At 34.8% G+C, this 15,481-nt stretch overlaps 2 protein-coding genes across 8 annotated transcripts; one reads left to right on the forward strand and one right to left on the reverse strand.

Moving 5' to 3' along the window:
- Positions 17-3,232, forward strand: LOC109724034 (tRNA-specific adenosine deaminase 2). 2 transcript variants are annotated; one of them, XM_020252645.1, is made up of 9 exons: positions 17-166; positions 460-525; positions 723-760; positions 1,490-1,556; positions 1,740-1,899; positions 1,986-2,082; positions 2,193-2,299; positions 2,657-2,809; positions 2,960-3,232. In XM_020252645.1, the coding sequence occupies exons 2-8, from the start codon at positions 460-462 to the stop codon at positions 2,701-2,703; spliced, it is 582 nt and encodes a 193-aa protein (XP_020108234.1). In that variant the 5' UTR covers positions 17-166; the 3' UTR covers positions 2,704-2,809; positions 2,960-3,232. The 2 variants fall into 2 exon arrangements, with proteins under 2 accessions (XP_020108234.1, XP_020108235.1); XM_020252646.1 differs by having other exon boundaries at positions 21-166; positions 2,196-2,299.
- LOC109724031 (cingulin-like) lies at positions 3,618-9,294 on the reverse strand. Of its 6 annotated transcripts, none has more exons than XM_020252638.1 (6): positions 9,207-9,294; positions 9,006-9,057; positions 8,112-8,524; positions 5,521-7,435; positions 5,017-5,223; positions 3,618-4,171 (listed from the first exon to the last, which is right to left on the reverse strand). In XM_020252638.1, exons 3-6 carry the CDS (start codon positions 8,450-8,452, stop codon positions 3,857-3,859), a joined length of 2,778 nt encoding a protein of 925 aa, XP_020108227.1. In that variant the 5' UTR covers positions 8,453-8,524; positions 9,006-9,057; positions 9,207-9,294; the 3' UTR covers positions 3,618-3,856. The 6 variants fall into 6 exon arrangements, with proteins under 6 accessions (XP_020108227.1, XP_020108229.1, XP_020108225.1 ...); XM_020252640.1 differs by having other exon boundaries at positions 8,112-8,539; XM_020252636.1 differs by having other exon boundaries at positions 9,006-9,076.

Below are 15,481 nucleotides of genomic sequence, written 5' to 3' on the forward strand. Positions count from 1 at the left end.
CCCGAACCGAACCGGAAAGGGCGGGGGAGCTGTCAACTAGGGTTTCAGAGTTTGGGATATTTTTCGGGGCTTCTTCCTCGTCGAGATCGTCGCCGGAGGATCCCGAGTCCCTCCGCCGCCGTGCTCCGCCGCCGCCTACAGTTTGTCGTCGTCGCCACCGCCACTGGTGATTCCACCCGTCTCTCTCTCTCTCTCTCTCTCTCTCTCTCTCTCTCTGAACACGCGTAGATCGGGAAACCGAGTTAACTCGGTTTCAGATGATCTCTCGTTAAACGTACGAACCTTTTTTATTTTTAACAAATTGAATTTTCAGATGATAAATTTTAAATTTTTAAATTTCGGATTGTAAATTACAATCGAACCGAAGATCAGATGACTGTAGAACATTTCTTTTCTTCTTTTTTTTTTTCATATCTCTTTATGTTTTATAGCTGATGGTGCATTAATCTATGTTGGTAGATGGAAGTGGCTTCTGGAGATGATTCAACATCCACAATTGCTTTTATGGAGCTTGCTTTAGAGCAGGTTGTTTGTAGTTTCTTTCAGAAAAAATGAAAATGAAAATAAAAATTGTTTCTTAATGCTCTTTGTGATAGAATGTTTTTTTTTTAAAAAAAATTAATATTGCATATTAATTATATGTGTGCCGCGGCATTGTGAATTGCTATTGTGAATTGCTTTTCCCTTCTTACTTTTGCTACTCTGCTCTTTGTATTTTGCAGGCACAGTTTGCTTTGGACAATCTTGAAGTCCCTATTGGGTACGTTTACTGTTTACATTTAGCTTGTTTTATCTGCCTTTTTTTGGTATAAACGTACAAAACTTGTCCGAACTTTCTTTCATTTTGAATCAACTATCCAACCTTTCAAAATTTTGATTTTACTATCCAGTATTTCAGTTTATTTGATTTGAGTCAATCAACAGTACTTCAACTTCAAAATTTAAATGCGTCGTTTATTTTTATAGTTTTAGTTAGTATACTTCATATAATTTTCGCAACTAAAGCAAACAATTAGCTTAAATTTTGAAATCAAAGTGTCGCTGATTAGCTCAAATCAAACAAATTGAAAGGTTGGATAGTAAAATCAAAATTTTAAAAAATTGGGTCGTCGATGCAAAATGATCCATAGTTCAGATAAGTGCTATACTTTTTTGCTTTTTTAAAAAAAATTTGTGGTTGTAGTAGAGATTTTTAGACCAACACTTAGGTTGTAGTAGAGATTTTTAGCATAATCAAGATGCTTAATGATCTAAACTAGCTTCTAAGGTGGTGGCTAGTTGCATCTTCTAAAAAGCCGAATATAATGGGGAACGTTACCGTAATCTACTTTTCTACAAGTTGTAAGGGGTCTATTGGCTGGAAATATTTGAATGTTTTCGTCTCTCTTCTTCTGACAGATGTTTATCCTTTGTTATCCGGGGTTTGTTGCTTCATGTGAGAAAGATTACTAATGGTGTTTTGCTCTTTCTATCTCTCTGACATTTCTAGTTGTGTGATAGTGGAGGATCGCAAAGTTATCGCCTCTGGTAGCAATCGGACCACTGCAACACGAAATGTGCGTCTTTAGTATGGAAAAGTATTAGGCTATTAGCTGTATTCCACTTTGTTGATAATTACTATTCTTATACCCTTTCTAGGAATTGGCCTAGATATTATATTTTTGAAGTTTGTTATTTCAACTCTAAGCTGGTCCGAGTATTACATGTGTTCTTTTCTCTCTTTGTTGTTCGATTATTAGGGTACGAGACATGCAGAAATGGAAGCTATTGATGCCCTTCTTGAGGAGTGGCAGAAGATTGGACTTAACCAATTGGAAGTTGCAGAAAAATTTTCAAGATGTGATCTTTACGTTACATGTGAGCCTTGCATAATGTGTGCCACAGCTTTGTCCATACTTGGTACGAACATTTTTTTACCTACTTTAACATAATATTTGTTTTTGCATTTAGGTAACCACTTGACTAATTTCTGTTTGTTTGGGTAGGAATAAGGCAGGTATATTTTGGGTGTGCTAATGACAAATTTGGAGGATGTGGATCAATCTTGTCGCTGCACGAAAATGTCTCTGATAACATATCCAGGTCAGGAACTTTTATCAAGCTGGTGGGACAAATCCCATTCAATTTGAGTTTCAAAGATATGAACTTTAGAAGTATTGCTTTGTGTTAACTTAAACGCTCCTTTTCTGTAGCAGAAATGGTAGTACGCAGACAAAGGGCTTTAAATGCACTGGAGGGCTCATGTCTGAACATGCTATTGCTCTTCTACGATATTTCTATGAACAGGGGAACCCAAATGGTACTTAAGCTATCGGATCTTACCCTGAACTTTCCAGTAATTTCCATGTTCCATTTTTTGCAAATAATTCCTTCTGACTTGGCAAATTATCTATTTTTTCCTACTGTTTCAATTCAGATTTTTGAAATATACAGTTCTAAGTTGTTAGTCACTATTAACTTGTAATCATGGTTTCCTAGATTATAGTTTAGATGTCATCATCTTTCATATTCGATGGTATTGTGGAAATATTTTCTATTATGTAACTCTTCCTTGGAAGCTTTTTTATAAACAGGTTGTGCTCTAGCCAAGCTAATGTTGTTGGAAACTGCTTCGACGCTAATGAGATTTATGATTGTAATCTTTTCTGTATTGCAGCTCCGAAGCCTCACAGGCCAGTCCAAGGTTCTCAGCAACTACATTGAGTATTAGATTTCCCTCTGCTTTTCTTCTTCTCGCCACGAGACTAAATTTTTGAAGAGCTTTTAGGAATCTACTAAGAACCTTAAATCCGTTTCAACACAATATGAGGTTTGTTTGATATATTACTTTTAGACATTTCATGATCTTTCCTAATTTTGTTCCAAGGTTTGATCCTCTTTGATTTGCCATGGAACAATACTTCCTGCTTCCATCTTCTGCTTATTGTATTTTATTTCATCTTTTTTTTTTTTTTGGCAGATCGTGCAGTTTACATCAGGAATAGCATCCAATTCTCCATTAAAAGCTTATAGCAGATCGATGACGAGAAATGTACTCATTGTATGGTTGAAAAGTGTCTACACAACTGATTGCAGGAAATTTTCTTATTAACTCACTACTGTATTATTATTCTCCAGCTCTCAAAAGAGCTATCAACTGACTTTTTGAGCATCTTCTATAGGGGTCCATGGTTTGTGGGTATGTTCATACATTTAAAGATTTCACTATAAAATAACGGTTTCATTTGTATTATTTTTTTGTGATAATTTGCTCTGTGTTGAAACATTGAGTGAGATAGAGGCCATGAGATCTCCTGCTTTTGCTGTGGAAGAAAATTGGAATGAACTTGTAAGGCTCAAAGCAAAAGTTAAAACTCCAGGGCCTAGGCATTCTGCTTCTGCTGCACTTTGGCAAGGAAGAACATTCTATTACTTCATCTGCTAATTGTTCTAACCGACAAGCACTATGGCAGAATCCCTAGTCAGGTCACTTGCCTCACCATCTTAATTCTTGATTGAACAACTTAATCAAAACTTATGCACAATGATTCGAAGTTCTGTTTGCAGGCAATTTCAGCATTGATAATGGCCAAAAAAAAAATCAGCATTTATGACAAGGGCAGTCCAGCAAAGTCATCTATCAATTAAAACAAACTTTTCAATATAAAAAATAAAATAAGCAGCACATATTGATTAATCCCCATTGACTCATATAAACTACAATTGGTCTTTTACTCGGATAAATGGCATTTGACTCATTTATACCTCTGAACAGAAATCAAATATTCACAAACGACAGAATTTCCTGAGACATTCTTACAGGAAGAAAAGAAACGTAAAGTTAAAAAAAAAAAAAAAAGGCTTAATATTTCAAGGCTTATTCCATATCAAATTCTTTCAGTGACTTGGGACTGCATATGATGTCAAACGGCTTCTCAAGACTGTCCTTTAAGATGGAAATCTGCCCCTCCTTTAGCAGTATGTCTTCGTCGAGGGCTTCGATCTTTCTCCTCAGAGAATGAGCATCTTCAAGCATGCGCATGTTAGTCTTTCGCAGGTTATTGGCTTCCTGCCACACAATATCCCTCTCTTCGGTAACTGTTTTGAGTGTACCCCGAAGAGCACTCAATTCCTTCATGGAGTCTTGAAGGTCTTGCTGAATCTGGTTGATGCTCTCATCTTTCTTCAGCATCTGTTTATCATTGTGAATTTTAAGTTGCTATGATCAAGTAGAGCAAAATATGCAAAATATAAAAAGCAGCACCTGTTAATGTCGGTAAATCAATGTTACATTCGCAAATATTAACTTCAAATGGGATTGTGTGTCTCGGACTTTTATGAGACAGGCCTACAGGATGCTGCTAGAGCCAAACTCCTAAAAGATAGATTTCACAATCACGGTGTGGAATACTAAGTAGCTAGTACGAGGTGCAGCTAGAATAAGCATTCTTCATGCATTTAAAAAAGAACTAGGCTGATATTGAATCATGGCATCATTGGAAAGTATTTTGCAGAATAGCAACAGCGGAGTAAGATAGACAAAATGAAAAGAAGATGCAATATCCATACCCAGTTCGGTTGAACATAAGAAGATGATGTTTTATTTTGTTGACAGATTCCAATGTTCTGCTGTAAAAATATTGATTTAAGCTGATATGCACTCTTTTTCTTTGACAAGAAAAGGCTGACAACAGACACTGAACATGTATCATGAAGTAGGCAGCATATCTTTCTGATTAATCAATCACCTAAGTTGAATTAGCTGATGTTTGTATTAGTGTACGATCGAGTCATATATTATTATACTAGTGCTGCATAATTTGCTGTAAAAAATCTGTCTCAGTATTTCTGAGGCAACGAAGCAGCCAAATAAGTTTGTTGAAATAATTTGAGGAGAAACTCGGTAGAGAATGTTTTGATCTTCAGATCACAAGTATGGCTAAATTTAATGAAATTATTACTACAAAAGAATTCAATTTATCACACAAAGAGAGTTTATAAGAGAGAGAAAATTGGTTCAGTATAAGTGATACAGACCTGAATCTCCATTTCCTTTGCCTTGTGGTTGAGACAAGAAAATTCATCCTGAAGCCTCTGTATCTCATTTTGCAGGACATCTTGGCTTCTTACTGAAGATGCTAACTCTGCCTGCAATTGTTCAAGGTCCAGCTCTTTAGAGTATAGCTTCTCGCGCAATACTCTAGTCAGCATAACTTCCACTTTTAACTTGAGTTCTATTTCATCCTACATAGGCAGAAACAACATAAACAAACCAAGCAAATGTCAGAGAAAAACTGTTTTTAGTACCATACCACAATTTGAATAGGATGTAGGAAAACTTTGCATCTTATGCCATAAAAAAAAAAAAAAAAAAAAAAAAAAAAAAAAAAAAACCAACATAAGTGGAAAGGTCAGTTCAAACTGTTAATTTACGATCAGAACTATGAGTTTTCTTCTGTTCGACCCATTATCACGACTCATCAGATGAACATGTGTTTTATAAATGTTCTTTCAGTTAGCGTCCAAAAGAGTAAATCCTACCTTCTGAGCCTGATCTTTTGCATGCTTTGGATTACCACCTTCAGTACTTTGCACCACAGATTCTGATGCTTCTAAAGTGGACTTGTCATCCAATATCGCCAGCACCGTTTGTAAACTTCTCCTTAAACTTTCAACCCCTCGTTTTATGCTCTGGTACTTCAGAGTGTACTCAACAATGGAGTATCCCTCCAGATCACTCCTACGTTCTCCTTGATTTTCATGCTTCTTGCATTTGATAAACTCTAATAACTCAGCACAAAAGTGGCTGTTATCATCAAGTAATGATAAGGCCCGGGTCTGCAAACAATCTACTCTAGCACGAAGCTCCTGTTCAAGCCTTATAGAGGATAACCTATACCCATTTTCGCTGCTTTGGAAACGATCTATTAATGAAATGTTCTCATTCCTAAGGGACTCAATTTCAATCACGCAGGATTCAACCTCTCTCCTCAGCTTCTGCTCTATGCCCGTCAATCTCATAAGCTCCATTTGCAGCCTACTTCTACTATCTCCGCTTTCTCTTGATTTCTTATCTAATTCATCACTATAGCCCTGTCTCAGCCCACTGATGGTCTTATCTTGTTCATTGCGGATCCTTTGAAGTCTCACGACCATTTTATGTAATCCCTTATTCTCCTCTTCTTTCTCCTTGTAGCTTCTTTTTAGTTGGTCTCTTTCCTCTTTTGCCTCGTTAAATTGAACTTCCATCTCAGATAAGATCTGTCGAAGATCATTATTCTTTTTTTGCACTTCCTCTGCTGTAGCTGTGAGTTCTTTACATTGAGTTTCCGAGTTCATTAACCTACTATGTGCTGCAGCTTCATTTGCTTGAAGTGAAGAAACTTCTCTTTGAAGTGCAACGTTTTGCTCTGCGAGTTCTCTTACCCTCTCCCTCAGCCTCTGTTCTTCAGTCTGGAATTTCACAAGCTTCTGTGACCAGTCATTTGACCTTCTGTCCAACTCCTTCTCCAAAGTCAACTGCACTTCACTCTTCTCCTTCTCAAGCCTCCTTGTTCTCGTATCCAATTCCACCTTCGATTGTTTATACTGCTCTTTAGCAGAGAATCTCTCAGCTAGACGGGACCTAATCTGTGAGGATAGCTCCAGCGCAAGGTACTTCCTATCCTCATTCATATCCTGAATCATTTGAAGCAATTCCGTCAAGCTTAAACCCTTATTCCTAAGTAATTCAATCTCAGAATTTTCTCGCGTGAACCTCTCTTCCATCTCTTTAGCTTTTCTAAGTAACTTCTCATCAGTATCTTGTTCCTCCGGTGAAGAATCAGATGACTTCTCTGGCCTAAGGCTCAAAGAACCATTTTCCAAATAGCAAGTTTGCCCTCGAGGTCCGTGCAACTCCTCAGATGTATCCTCGTATATATCTTCAATGGTGGTGGTGGTTTCTGATTCATGATCTCGTAACTTAATCAATTTTCCAGTGAATAAATGTGACTGTCTCTCGTTATTCCTTCTCAAATTTTTGGCAGCGAAGGCAATCCTGACATCATCTCTGAATGAATAGGTCCTAAGGCTGTCTTTAGTGGAAGTTGGTGAAGATGGTGCTGTGGACTGAGCTCGTGGCGGCTTTCCCAAAATGGAAACTGGAGGCTTTCCTGATAGAGTACCATCATTTACTGCTCTAGAGAAATTCCCACGAGTCTCACTTGGTTTGTTGATCACATCCTGCTCTCCGTCAATGTAGAGGTCAAGCACTTCATTGTTGTTAGAGAAATTGGATTTATGAATGGGGCCGCATCTTAGTGCTATAGGAGAGCTGTAAGAGGAGTTTCCAGATGAACATAGGTAACCTCTCGAGCAAGGAGAATCAAATTCATGAGCTTCTAGGGACTTCCGGACCTCGGTGAGATTGTTTCCTCTCTTTCCTGCATGCCTTTCTGGGGTCGATGAATGGCAGCTGCACAAAATGAAAAACTCAAAACTAATAATAGCAGTTCTTAGAACTAGAGAATGTTTGCTGCAGTTTGTAGCGTCAAAGAGTTAAAGAAGAAAGAAAGAAACATTTTTGGACAGCGCAATGCCTGCCATACAGTGTAACTTCAAGGAAGTGCTTCGAATGGCGATGCTGCATAAATAAAATGCACGGATCTGGGCCAGTATAATATAGCAATGGGAATAAGTTAGGTGATATTATTGGCTTGCACATTTTAAGGAGGATCAACTGACATTTGATCACCTTCTACAAATCAGCCTATCTAATAACATTGAAGAAGATTGAAGTTGCAAATAAAGGTGAATATGAATCAAATAATGTAGGATTGTGCTCAACCCATGTATGTGTCATTAATTTTACACCAAATACAGATAATGATATGCACGTGAACAGTTATTAAACGCAAAACCTTATGCGTCGAAAGTTGATTTGGATACAAATTGGTTTCCATGTCCCAAAATGCTTAGCAGGCTCTATCAATAGCAAACAATTCACAAAAGTTTCTCGGGTCCCATCACCCAGATTGATGGTACAAATCTAGGTTTAAAGTTTATGTATATTCAAAGATGACATCAAAAATACATGAAAAGACGCAAAAGAACATAAAGTAGGTACACAAAGATTTTATGAAAACACTTACTGGACAGGGCATTCTCCAAAATGATGAGTTTCTCTGCGACAAGTTTCTGAGGATTCACTGAGATCACCCATACAGTTCTGTTCACCTACTTCGAAACCACCGTAAGCAGCCGGAGAAGAGAACGAAAGGCTCCTACGGAGATGTGGGCTCGACGACTCCTCACTCTTCGGATACCTTTTTCGTGATTTGAAGCTTGACTCCTCAGGAGTTCGAGAGCCCCCGTAAAGCGTTTCTCCTGCTGTAGTCTTTGCATCCTTCTTCTTGTGGTTGGAAGTCGGGGGAACCACATTTGTACAACCATTGTTGGCTGCAGATGATCTGAATGAAAAGAACCTTCGCATCTTTTAAACTCTACAAGGATTCGCCCATCAGAAGCATACTAACTCACTTCAAGTTGAAACCTTTTCACCTACCTGAATTGAAAAATTCTTCAAAACTTGAAAGAATTAGGTTTCTAAACATATACTATGACAATTAGATAATAACAAGGCTTCTCGAATCATTTGGAATTGGGTTCAATTCGAGAAGACAAAGTTGAAACTGGTATCAAAAGCTTACAGATAAGCATTTAAGGAGTGCTACAATAACAATCAATAACTATAGAGAATGCGCCGCACCGAAGAAAAAGTGCAAAATTTGTGCGAAAAAAGAAACAAATTTGTGTCACTAAAATGGTCGAACAGATTGTAGGCATTAACAAAATCCACCCTATAATCCAAAAAAAAAAGTTGGTGAAACATTACACGCAGAAAAACCAATAGAGAGATCGCGAAAAAGAAACCCTAATAGAAAAACCGCATCAAATCGAAACGCTTCCATAGTAATCAGATCACCATTGGGTGTCAAAAAAATAAGCAATAAATCATAATTACAAAAAGAGTAAAAAAAAAATACCACAAGAATTAGGGCACTCTTCTCGACCTCCTTCCTCTCCAAATCCAAGAAGCTACTAAATCAAAACCCCTCTTTTGTGAGAGAAACCAAACAAACAGAGATTAAAAATGCAATAAATGAATACAATTAGGCAAATTAAACGCGATTTATTCACATTAATTGGATCTAAAACTGAAGTGGGAGGAATCGAGCGAATGTTACCGTTGAGCTCCTCTCCGATTTCGCAGAGATCTTTTCTCTCCGATTCCTCTGTTTTTTTCGTTTTTGTTTTTTTGCTGATTCCACAATTTAAGGAAATTTAAAAATAAGAAAAAGAAACAGGAGCGGTGATTCGAAAAAAGAAGTGTGTGGGGGGGAACTACGCAGCGGTATATTTGCCCTTCGATTACTAGTTATTCACGGATTTGCCACTGAAGCCCAAAATGAACGATAAGGCCGCAGTGGCGGTGTTGTAATATTCAGTATTATTGTGGGTAATTTCGACGTGATATTTGACCGTTCATAGAGTTTGCACCGGTTACATGGAGGGAAAATATTTTGAGTATGTTGCGTAAACCTGGTGTACTTACACACAATGGACCACTTCCCTATTTAATGATTAGTTTTATAAAAATCTAAAACCAAACAAAAAAATATATACTGAATTACTGCGTGGAAAACATAAAATGAAAAATGCAAAACCAAAATTAAATTTGACATAAATTGTTCCAGATGTTAATGATAGAGAAGAGCCATATTTAATTTAAAAATAAATTGGTGTCTAAATTTTAAGCTTTACTTTTTTTGTACTGTTTGAACGTCATACATCATGATCATACTATAAGATTTTTGCCGTGGTGTAGGACATGGCGCATGAGATGTAATTATACACGAGGTGCAGGAATAATTTACAATGGCAGGAAAGTAAAATTATTTCAGTAATTTATTTATTATTAGGAGTTAAGCTTGTAAAGGTGTTACCAGGAAAGGTATAAATAATTTGAATGAATGGGGGACCATTTTAGTAATTTTTCTTAAAAAGTAGGGGCAATGTTGTAATTCTACATGTCAATCATGGAGCCGTTGTGAAAAGAAATGGTCTCCGTGGCGCGGGCTTGGAGCGCAATTTTGAGATCCCGCCCACAATGCTGAGAAGTAAATTTACGGAAAAACCCTTTATTAAATTGTATAGAAAAAATTTCAAATATTATCTTTACAGTACTTTCTCACTTTAGTGCTCTATGATTTAAAATGTATCACTTTCATACCTTGTAATTTTATTTTTCTCTTTTTATTATCTCTTTCACAAATTTTTTTAATTAAATCCGTAACAAAGTTAAAACTGAATGATACTAAATTGAATATTCAATAAACCACATGTAGGGTATCTGAAGTATTTTGTATATGATTTAACGAAAAGTTAACGTAGGAACTGACGAAAAGAGAAAAATGAAATCACATGGTACTAAAGTGATACACTTTAAAATATAGGGTACTAAAGTGAGAAAGTGTAAAATCTGGAATATGGTATTTGAAGTTTACCTAATTATAAACTATTTTATTTAAAATTCAAAATTAATTTAATTATTTCGATCAATTATTCAGTTTGAATATTTATCAAGTGCTCATGTAACTGGTATAGAAAAAAAAAAGATTTACATTTTAACAATTTTCAATTTGTACCTGAAACTTAAATTGTTGATCAATATCTTATTCTCCTATTATTATTATTTATATTGAACGCAATAAGAAAAGGAATACTAAGTCTTTCACGATCTCAAAAGAAAACCAAAAAAAAAAAAAGAATAAATAATCGTACGTATCTGACCCACCGATCGAATTTGGATCAGATTTGGTAGATTCAAGTCAAACTTAAACCCACGAGCTTTCAAATTGCCACAAAAATATATGTTCTTATTAAATAATAATATCAAATATGTCACCCTAATTAATTTTTTTCGCCAAACTCCGTGGTACCAAGTCATTAAAGTTATTAGGTTTTCGGTCCTTTAATGAAGGGATGTGTGCTTAGAATGATAGTGATTCTTCAAAATTTAGTGAGTAATTAGTATAATAGTATAATTTAAGGAATGAAAATAATCAAAAGTTTAAATCTAAAAATGAAAAATTTGGTAACACTAAATGCTTAATTAATGCTTGATAGTATTATAGCCTGACTCTCTCTCTCTCTCTCAAGTGGTATAGATCATGTTCAACGGAGCTGATCGTCAATTTGGAAGCTCTATCATCGAAAACAAATAAATAGTAAAACGGCTCGTTTACTACTGATAGTATTCTAGCAAAACTCTATATATATATATGGGGAGAGAGAGAGAGAGAGAGAGAGAGAGTAGATCTACTATACTATCGGAAGTATAAAGTAATTGATATTTTCAATTTTTTATCCCTTAAATCAACACCATTGATCATTTCTAATCATTAGATTAATATTATTAACCAATAGGGACTACTCAACCCTAAGAAGACCGCTATCATCCGTAAAATTTTTGATCCACGGGCAAAAAAATTAGAAGCACCGACTACTTTATGCTTCCGATAGCATAGTACATCTACACTATATATATATAGTATATACTTAATATATATATTTATATATAATATATCTATATAATATATTATAATAAATACTCTTGTTTCTTTGCAAAATACAAAAGAGAACAACATAGCTTGCACGTAAAACGAGCAGAAGAGAATTTATTTCAAATCCAATGTATTCACATCACCAAACAAATCACACCAAAAAAAAGGGTTAAACATATGCTTCATATACATTAATGCATAGTACAACAACAAGGATTACTCATTATTAACGTTCAGAGATGAGCTGTTGTGCCTTGCAAGCATATGAGCATTTTTTCTTGTAATTTTTTAGCCGTCGGATCACTTCAAAATCTGATACAGTATTAGCAAAAGAAAGATTTATGGCACACATTGTTAATAGTATTGTATAATCCTCCTGAAAGCGTTCCGATGACGAAAAAATCGCAAGCACAAATACTCCTGCGCTATAAAAACACATGAGCTCAATTCTCAGTTTTCAAAATTATATATATATTAATCACTTCTCTTCTGCAACTTGTTCTCTGGCGCCGTCCTTTTCCCTTTTGGGATAAGCAGGAGCGGAAGGAGGAAGAGGAAGAGGAAGAGGAAGAGAATGAGGGGGAGAGGGAGAGGGAGAGGGACCAAGGTTCGACGGCTGGCGGTGGTGCCTGCACCGGAACGAGCCCACGTGCGTGGTCGGAGCGCAGACGCAGGTTCGGGTGCCCCCCGAAAGGGTCGAAAGCGAGTCGGTCGACCACGACTTCCTCATCGAGCTGAGCTTAAGCTCCGGCTGGTTGTACTGCTTCAGCTCGCTGCCCATGTTACAAATCTGCTCAAAGATTAAGATTTAGTCGTGATGAATTTTTTTTTTCTAAAAAAAAGAGAAAATAAATTGTAGCAAAAAATGTTGTTGTCAATTGATTCACACACGATTCCTACGACTATTTCTTTCGAAGCATTTGATATGTGCGACGTCGAACAGAACGTATCACCAAGCTCTTCAAAAAATTTGAAAAAGTCGGAGGCCGAGATTAGCCTCTAAGTTATCAAATCATGATCACGGCCAATTGAGAAATGCTTTATTAAGTTAACATGACATATTTCGTCAAAATTACTAAAAATTTTGATAATTGTGATAATAAAAAATATGTTAGGAAGCTAATAATTAAAAAAGTTAGAGTCTAAAGTTTATATTAATCACCACATATAAAAAAAAAGAGAGAGAAAATAAACAAGCTCATGTTAGAGATCTGCTCAAGGAGAAAATGTTCTCGATTCATTCCTCGAAAACTTCTGAAAAATATTTTGTAAAATTTTTTCATGAAATATGGAAAACTATCAGAAAAAATATTTTTTCTGAAAATCAAACAGACAAAAAAATATTTTCGTATCACAAAACTATTTTTTGAGATATTTTTCGGAAAATCAGATACCGCGAGTGAGATGGATTGGTTAATATTTCACCATCATAAAACTCATAATCAATATATATATATATATATTCCAATCTCGTGTTCGTTCTAATCAAAACTCATAATCAATATATATATATATATATATATATATATATATATATATTCCAGGGAAAGATCTTCATTACTTGGATTTATTAAACTCGTTTGAAAATTATAGAAATATTTGCATAATTTAAATGCTCTCAAAAATAAACTCCGAAATCACAAACATGTTTAAATAATTTGTTAAGCGAAAAGGCTAAAATTATAAAAACTCACCTCGTATTTGAAACCAATCTCCTTCGACGCAGTTTTTGCACGAGAAGAAGAAGAAGAAGAAGAAGAGCAACGAATGTGATAAAACTTTTCGAGAATAAAACAAAAAAAAAAGGGGGGGGGCGTAAAATTGGAAAAGAAAAGTAGAGGGGGTTCTATTAATAGGCCATAAAAAACAAGCCAATGATAGAGTCAACAAATTATTTTTGCTCCTTCCTCTCCTATTTCCCCTCTCTTACCGTTTCAAACTAGTTTAGTTTATGGCAAATTGTATCATCCGTCCCCATACTATTCCGCTGTATCAACTCGGTCCTTTCATTTTTTTTTTTAATTTAAGTACTTTGGTGTACTCTAAACATCGCATCGTTTTGCATTGTTGCAATTTTTTTTAATTTTTTCCAACGCTAATTTTATAAAATTTAATGCACCGGTCAATTTATTTATTTTTTGTTGCCACAATTTGTTAGCTTTAGCAATCAATCACCATCCTCTTCTACACTATTTATATAAAAATTTTATTTTAAAAAAGGTCATAATACACTGAATTAAAATATTTATGTATAAAGTATAAAGACCAAGGCACAATATTGAGAAAGTACAGGGACTATCTATACATTTTACCTATATATATATATATATGAGTATTAATGTGAACTGGCTATGGTTAATTAACGGTCCACGACCTCTGCAGGGTGTGAAATGACCAATTTGACCCTCAGACTTGTAGCCATGATTACATGAATAATAATATTTATTAAATTGTGTTTTAAGTTTTAACACAACAAATGATTTATTAATAAGCTTTTCTTGTCCGAGTGGGTTAAGTGTGATGCTTAAGACGATGGGTTCATAATGATTTTTTTCTTTTGTTTTCTTTAACCTTTCAAAATCAATCTCTTGTAAAATTAAAGTTGTTTTTGTCAACCTCTAGACGAATTCTAGAAGGTTTATATAAAACGAAGTACCAACTTATTTTGCGGACTTTTGTGATTAATATGCCTCTACAAAATTTTTCGCCTATATATTTGGCTTCTGCTTTTAGTTATAATAATGGATCATAGAATTCAGGTGAAAATATTTTTTTTTTTTGTCATATGATAATATTTCCTTCATTATTGAGCGTGGGCTAATTTATTTTTTATTTTTTTTGTTTGAACCGAATTAATTATTGTTAAGTGTGAGTTCTTTTGAATCGGTTCAAGTACTTCACATATATATATATATATATATATATATATATATATATANATATATATATATATATATATATTGTTTGAACTAAATTGAAATTTTTTCTTTTTTGAGCTTGAACCGAATCGGATCATACTTTTGCACTACGCTAAACCGTTTCTCTTCCACTTTCTTCGGCTATTATTTCTATTCATCGGCAAGATAAATTTTATCTTTTATCGTCATTTCTTTCACCGTTATTTTCTTTCTTTTTATTGTTATTTTCTGTTTTTTTTTAATTATCTATTTGTCACATCATATGGATTACATCTTATTAGAGCTAATTATTATTAGGGTTCAAACTAGATGTTGACCTTTGAATACACGGCTATTCCAGAAGATATCTCTAGAAGGTCCTGAAAGAGTTTATTGACTATTTTTAAACTTCACTATTTTAAAACTTCTTTGAATTAATTCGTTCAAAATGAAAAAAAAAGAAAAAGAAAAAGAAAAAGAAAAAAGAAAAACCCATTAACAGCATTGCATTTTTAATGACAGTGAAGTTACGGTCTTAGTAACAAAATAATTCATTTTTTTTTTTATAATGATCACATGTATATGTGTGCCTAGTACGAATCAGAAAAATAATATTAAAACTCTTCCACCACATGTTGCCTACGACTATTTCAATCCCACACACGATACCCTCTCTTTCTTTCGAAACATTTGATACATGCGACGTAGAACTGAATGTATCATCAAACTCTTCAGAAAATTTGAAAATGTCAAAGCCGGGACTAGTCTTAAGTTATCAAATCATGATCATAGTCAACGCAAGAGATGCTTTATTAAGTTAACATGACAAATTTTGTCAGAATTACTAAAGATTTTGATAATTGTGATAGTACAAAATGTTAGGAAGCTAATAATAAAAAAGGTTAAGAGTCTAAAGTTTATATTAATCACCACATATAACGAGAAAATTATATTACAAATTAGTTGGTTACAGGATATGTATAGTTCCTAGATTGTACT

Source organism: Ananas comosus, linkage group 18 (genome assembly GCF_001540865.1).
Source record: "Ananas comosus cultivar F153 linkage group 18, ASM154086v1, whole genome shotgun sequence".
Classification (NCBI taxonomy): domain Eukaryota; kingdom Viridiplantae; phylum Streptophyta; class Magnoliopsida; order Poales; family Bromeliaceae; genus Ananas; species Ananas comosus.

Excerpts from the sequence above, each read along its gene's own strand:
- LOC109724034 (XM_020252645.1), top strand. The coding sequence starts at position 460 with ATGGAAGTGGCTTCTGGAGATGATTCAACATCCACAATTGCTTTTATG. Across the intron at positions 1,557-1,739 it reads GGACCACTGCAACACGAAAT|GGTACGAGACATGCAGAAAT; the intron begins GTGCGTCTTTAG and ends TTCGATTATTAG. Across the intron at positions 2,300-2,656 it reads TGAACAGGGGAACCCAAATG|CTCCGAAGCCTCACAGGCCA; the intron begins GTACTTAAGCTA and ends TCTGTATTGCAG.
- LOC109724031 (XM_020252641.1), bottom strand. The coding sequence starts at position 8,452 with ATGCGAAGGTTCTTTTCATTCAGATCATCTGCAGCCAACAATGGTTGT. Across the intron at positions 7,436-8,111 it reads TTTGGAGAATGCCCTGTCCA|CTGCCATTCATCGACCCCAG; the intron begins GTAAGTGTTTTC and ends CATTTTGTGCAG. Across the intron at positions 4,172-5,016 it reads CAAAGGAAATGGAGATTCAG|ATGCTGAAGAAAGATGAGAG; the intron begins GTCTGTATCACT and ends AATGATAAACAG.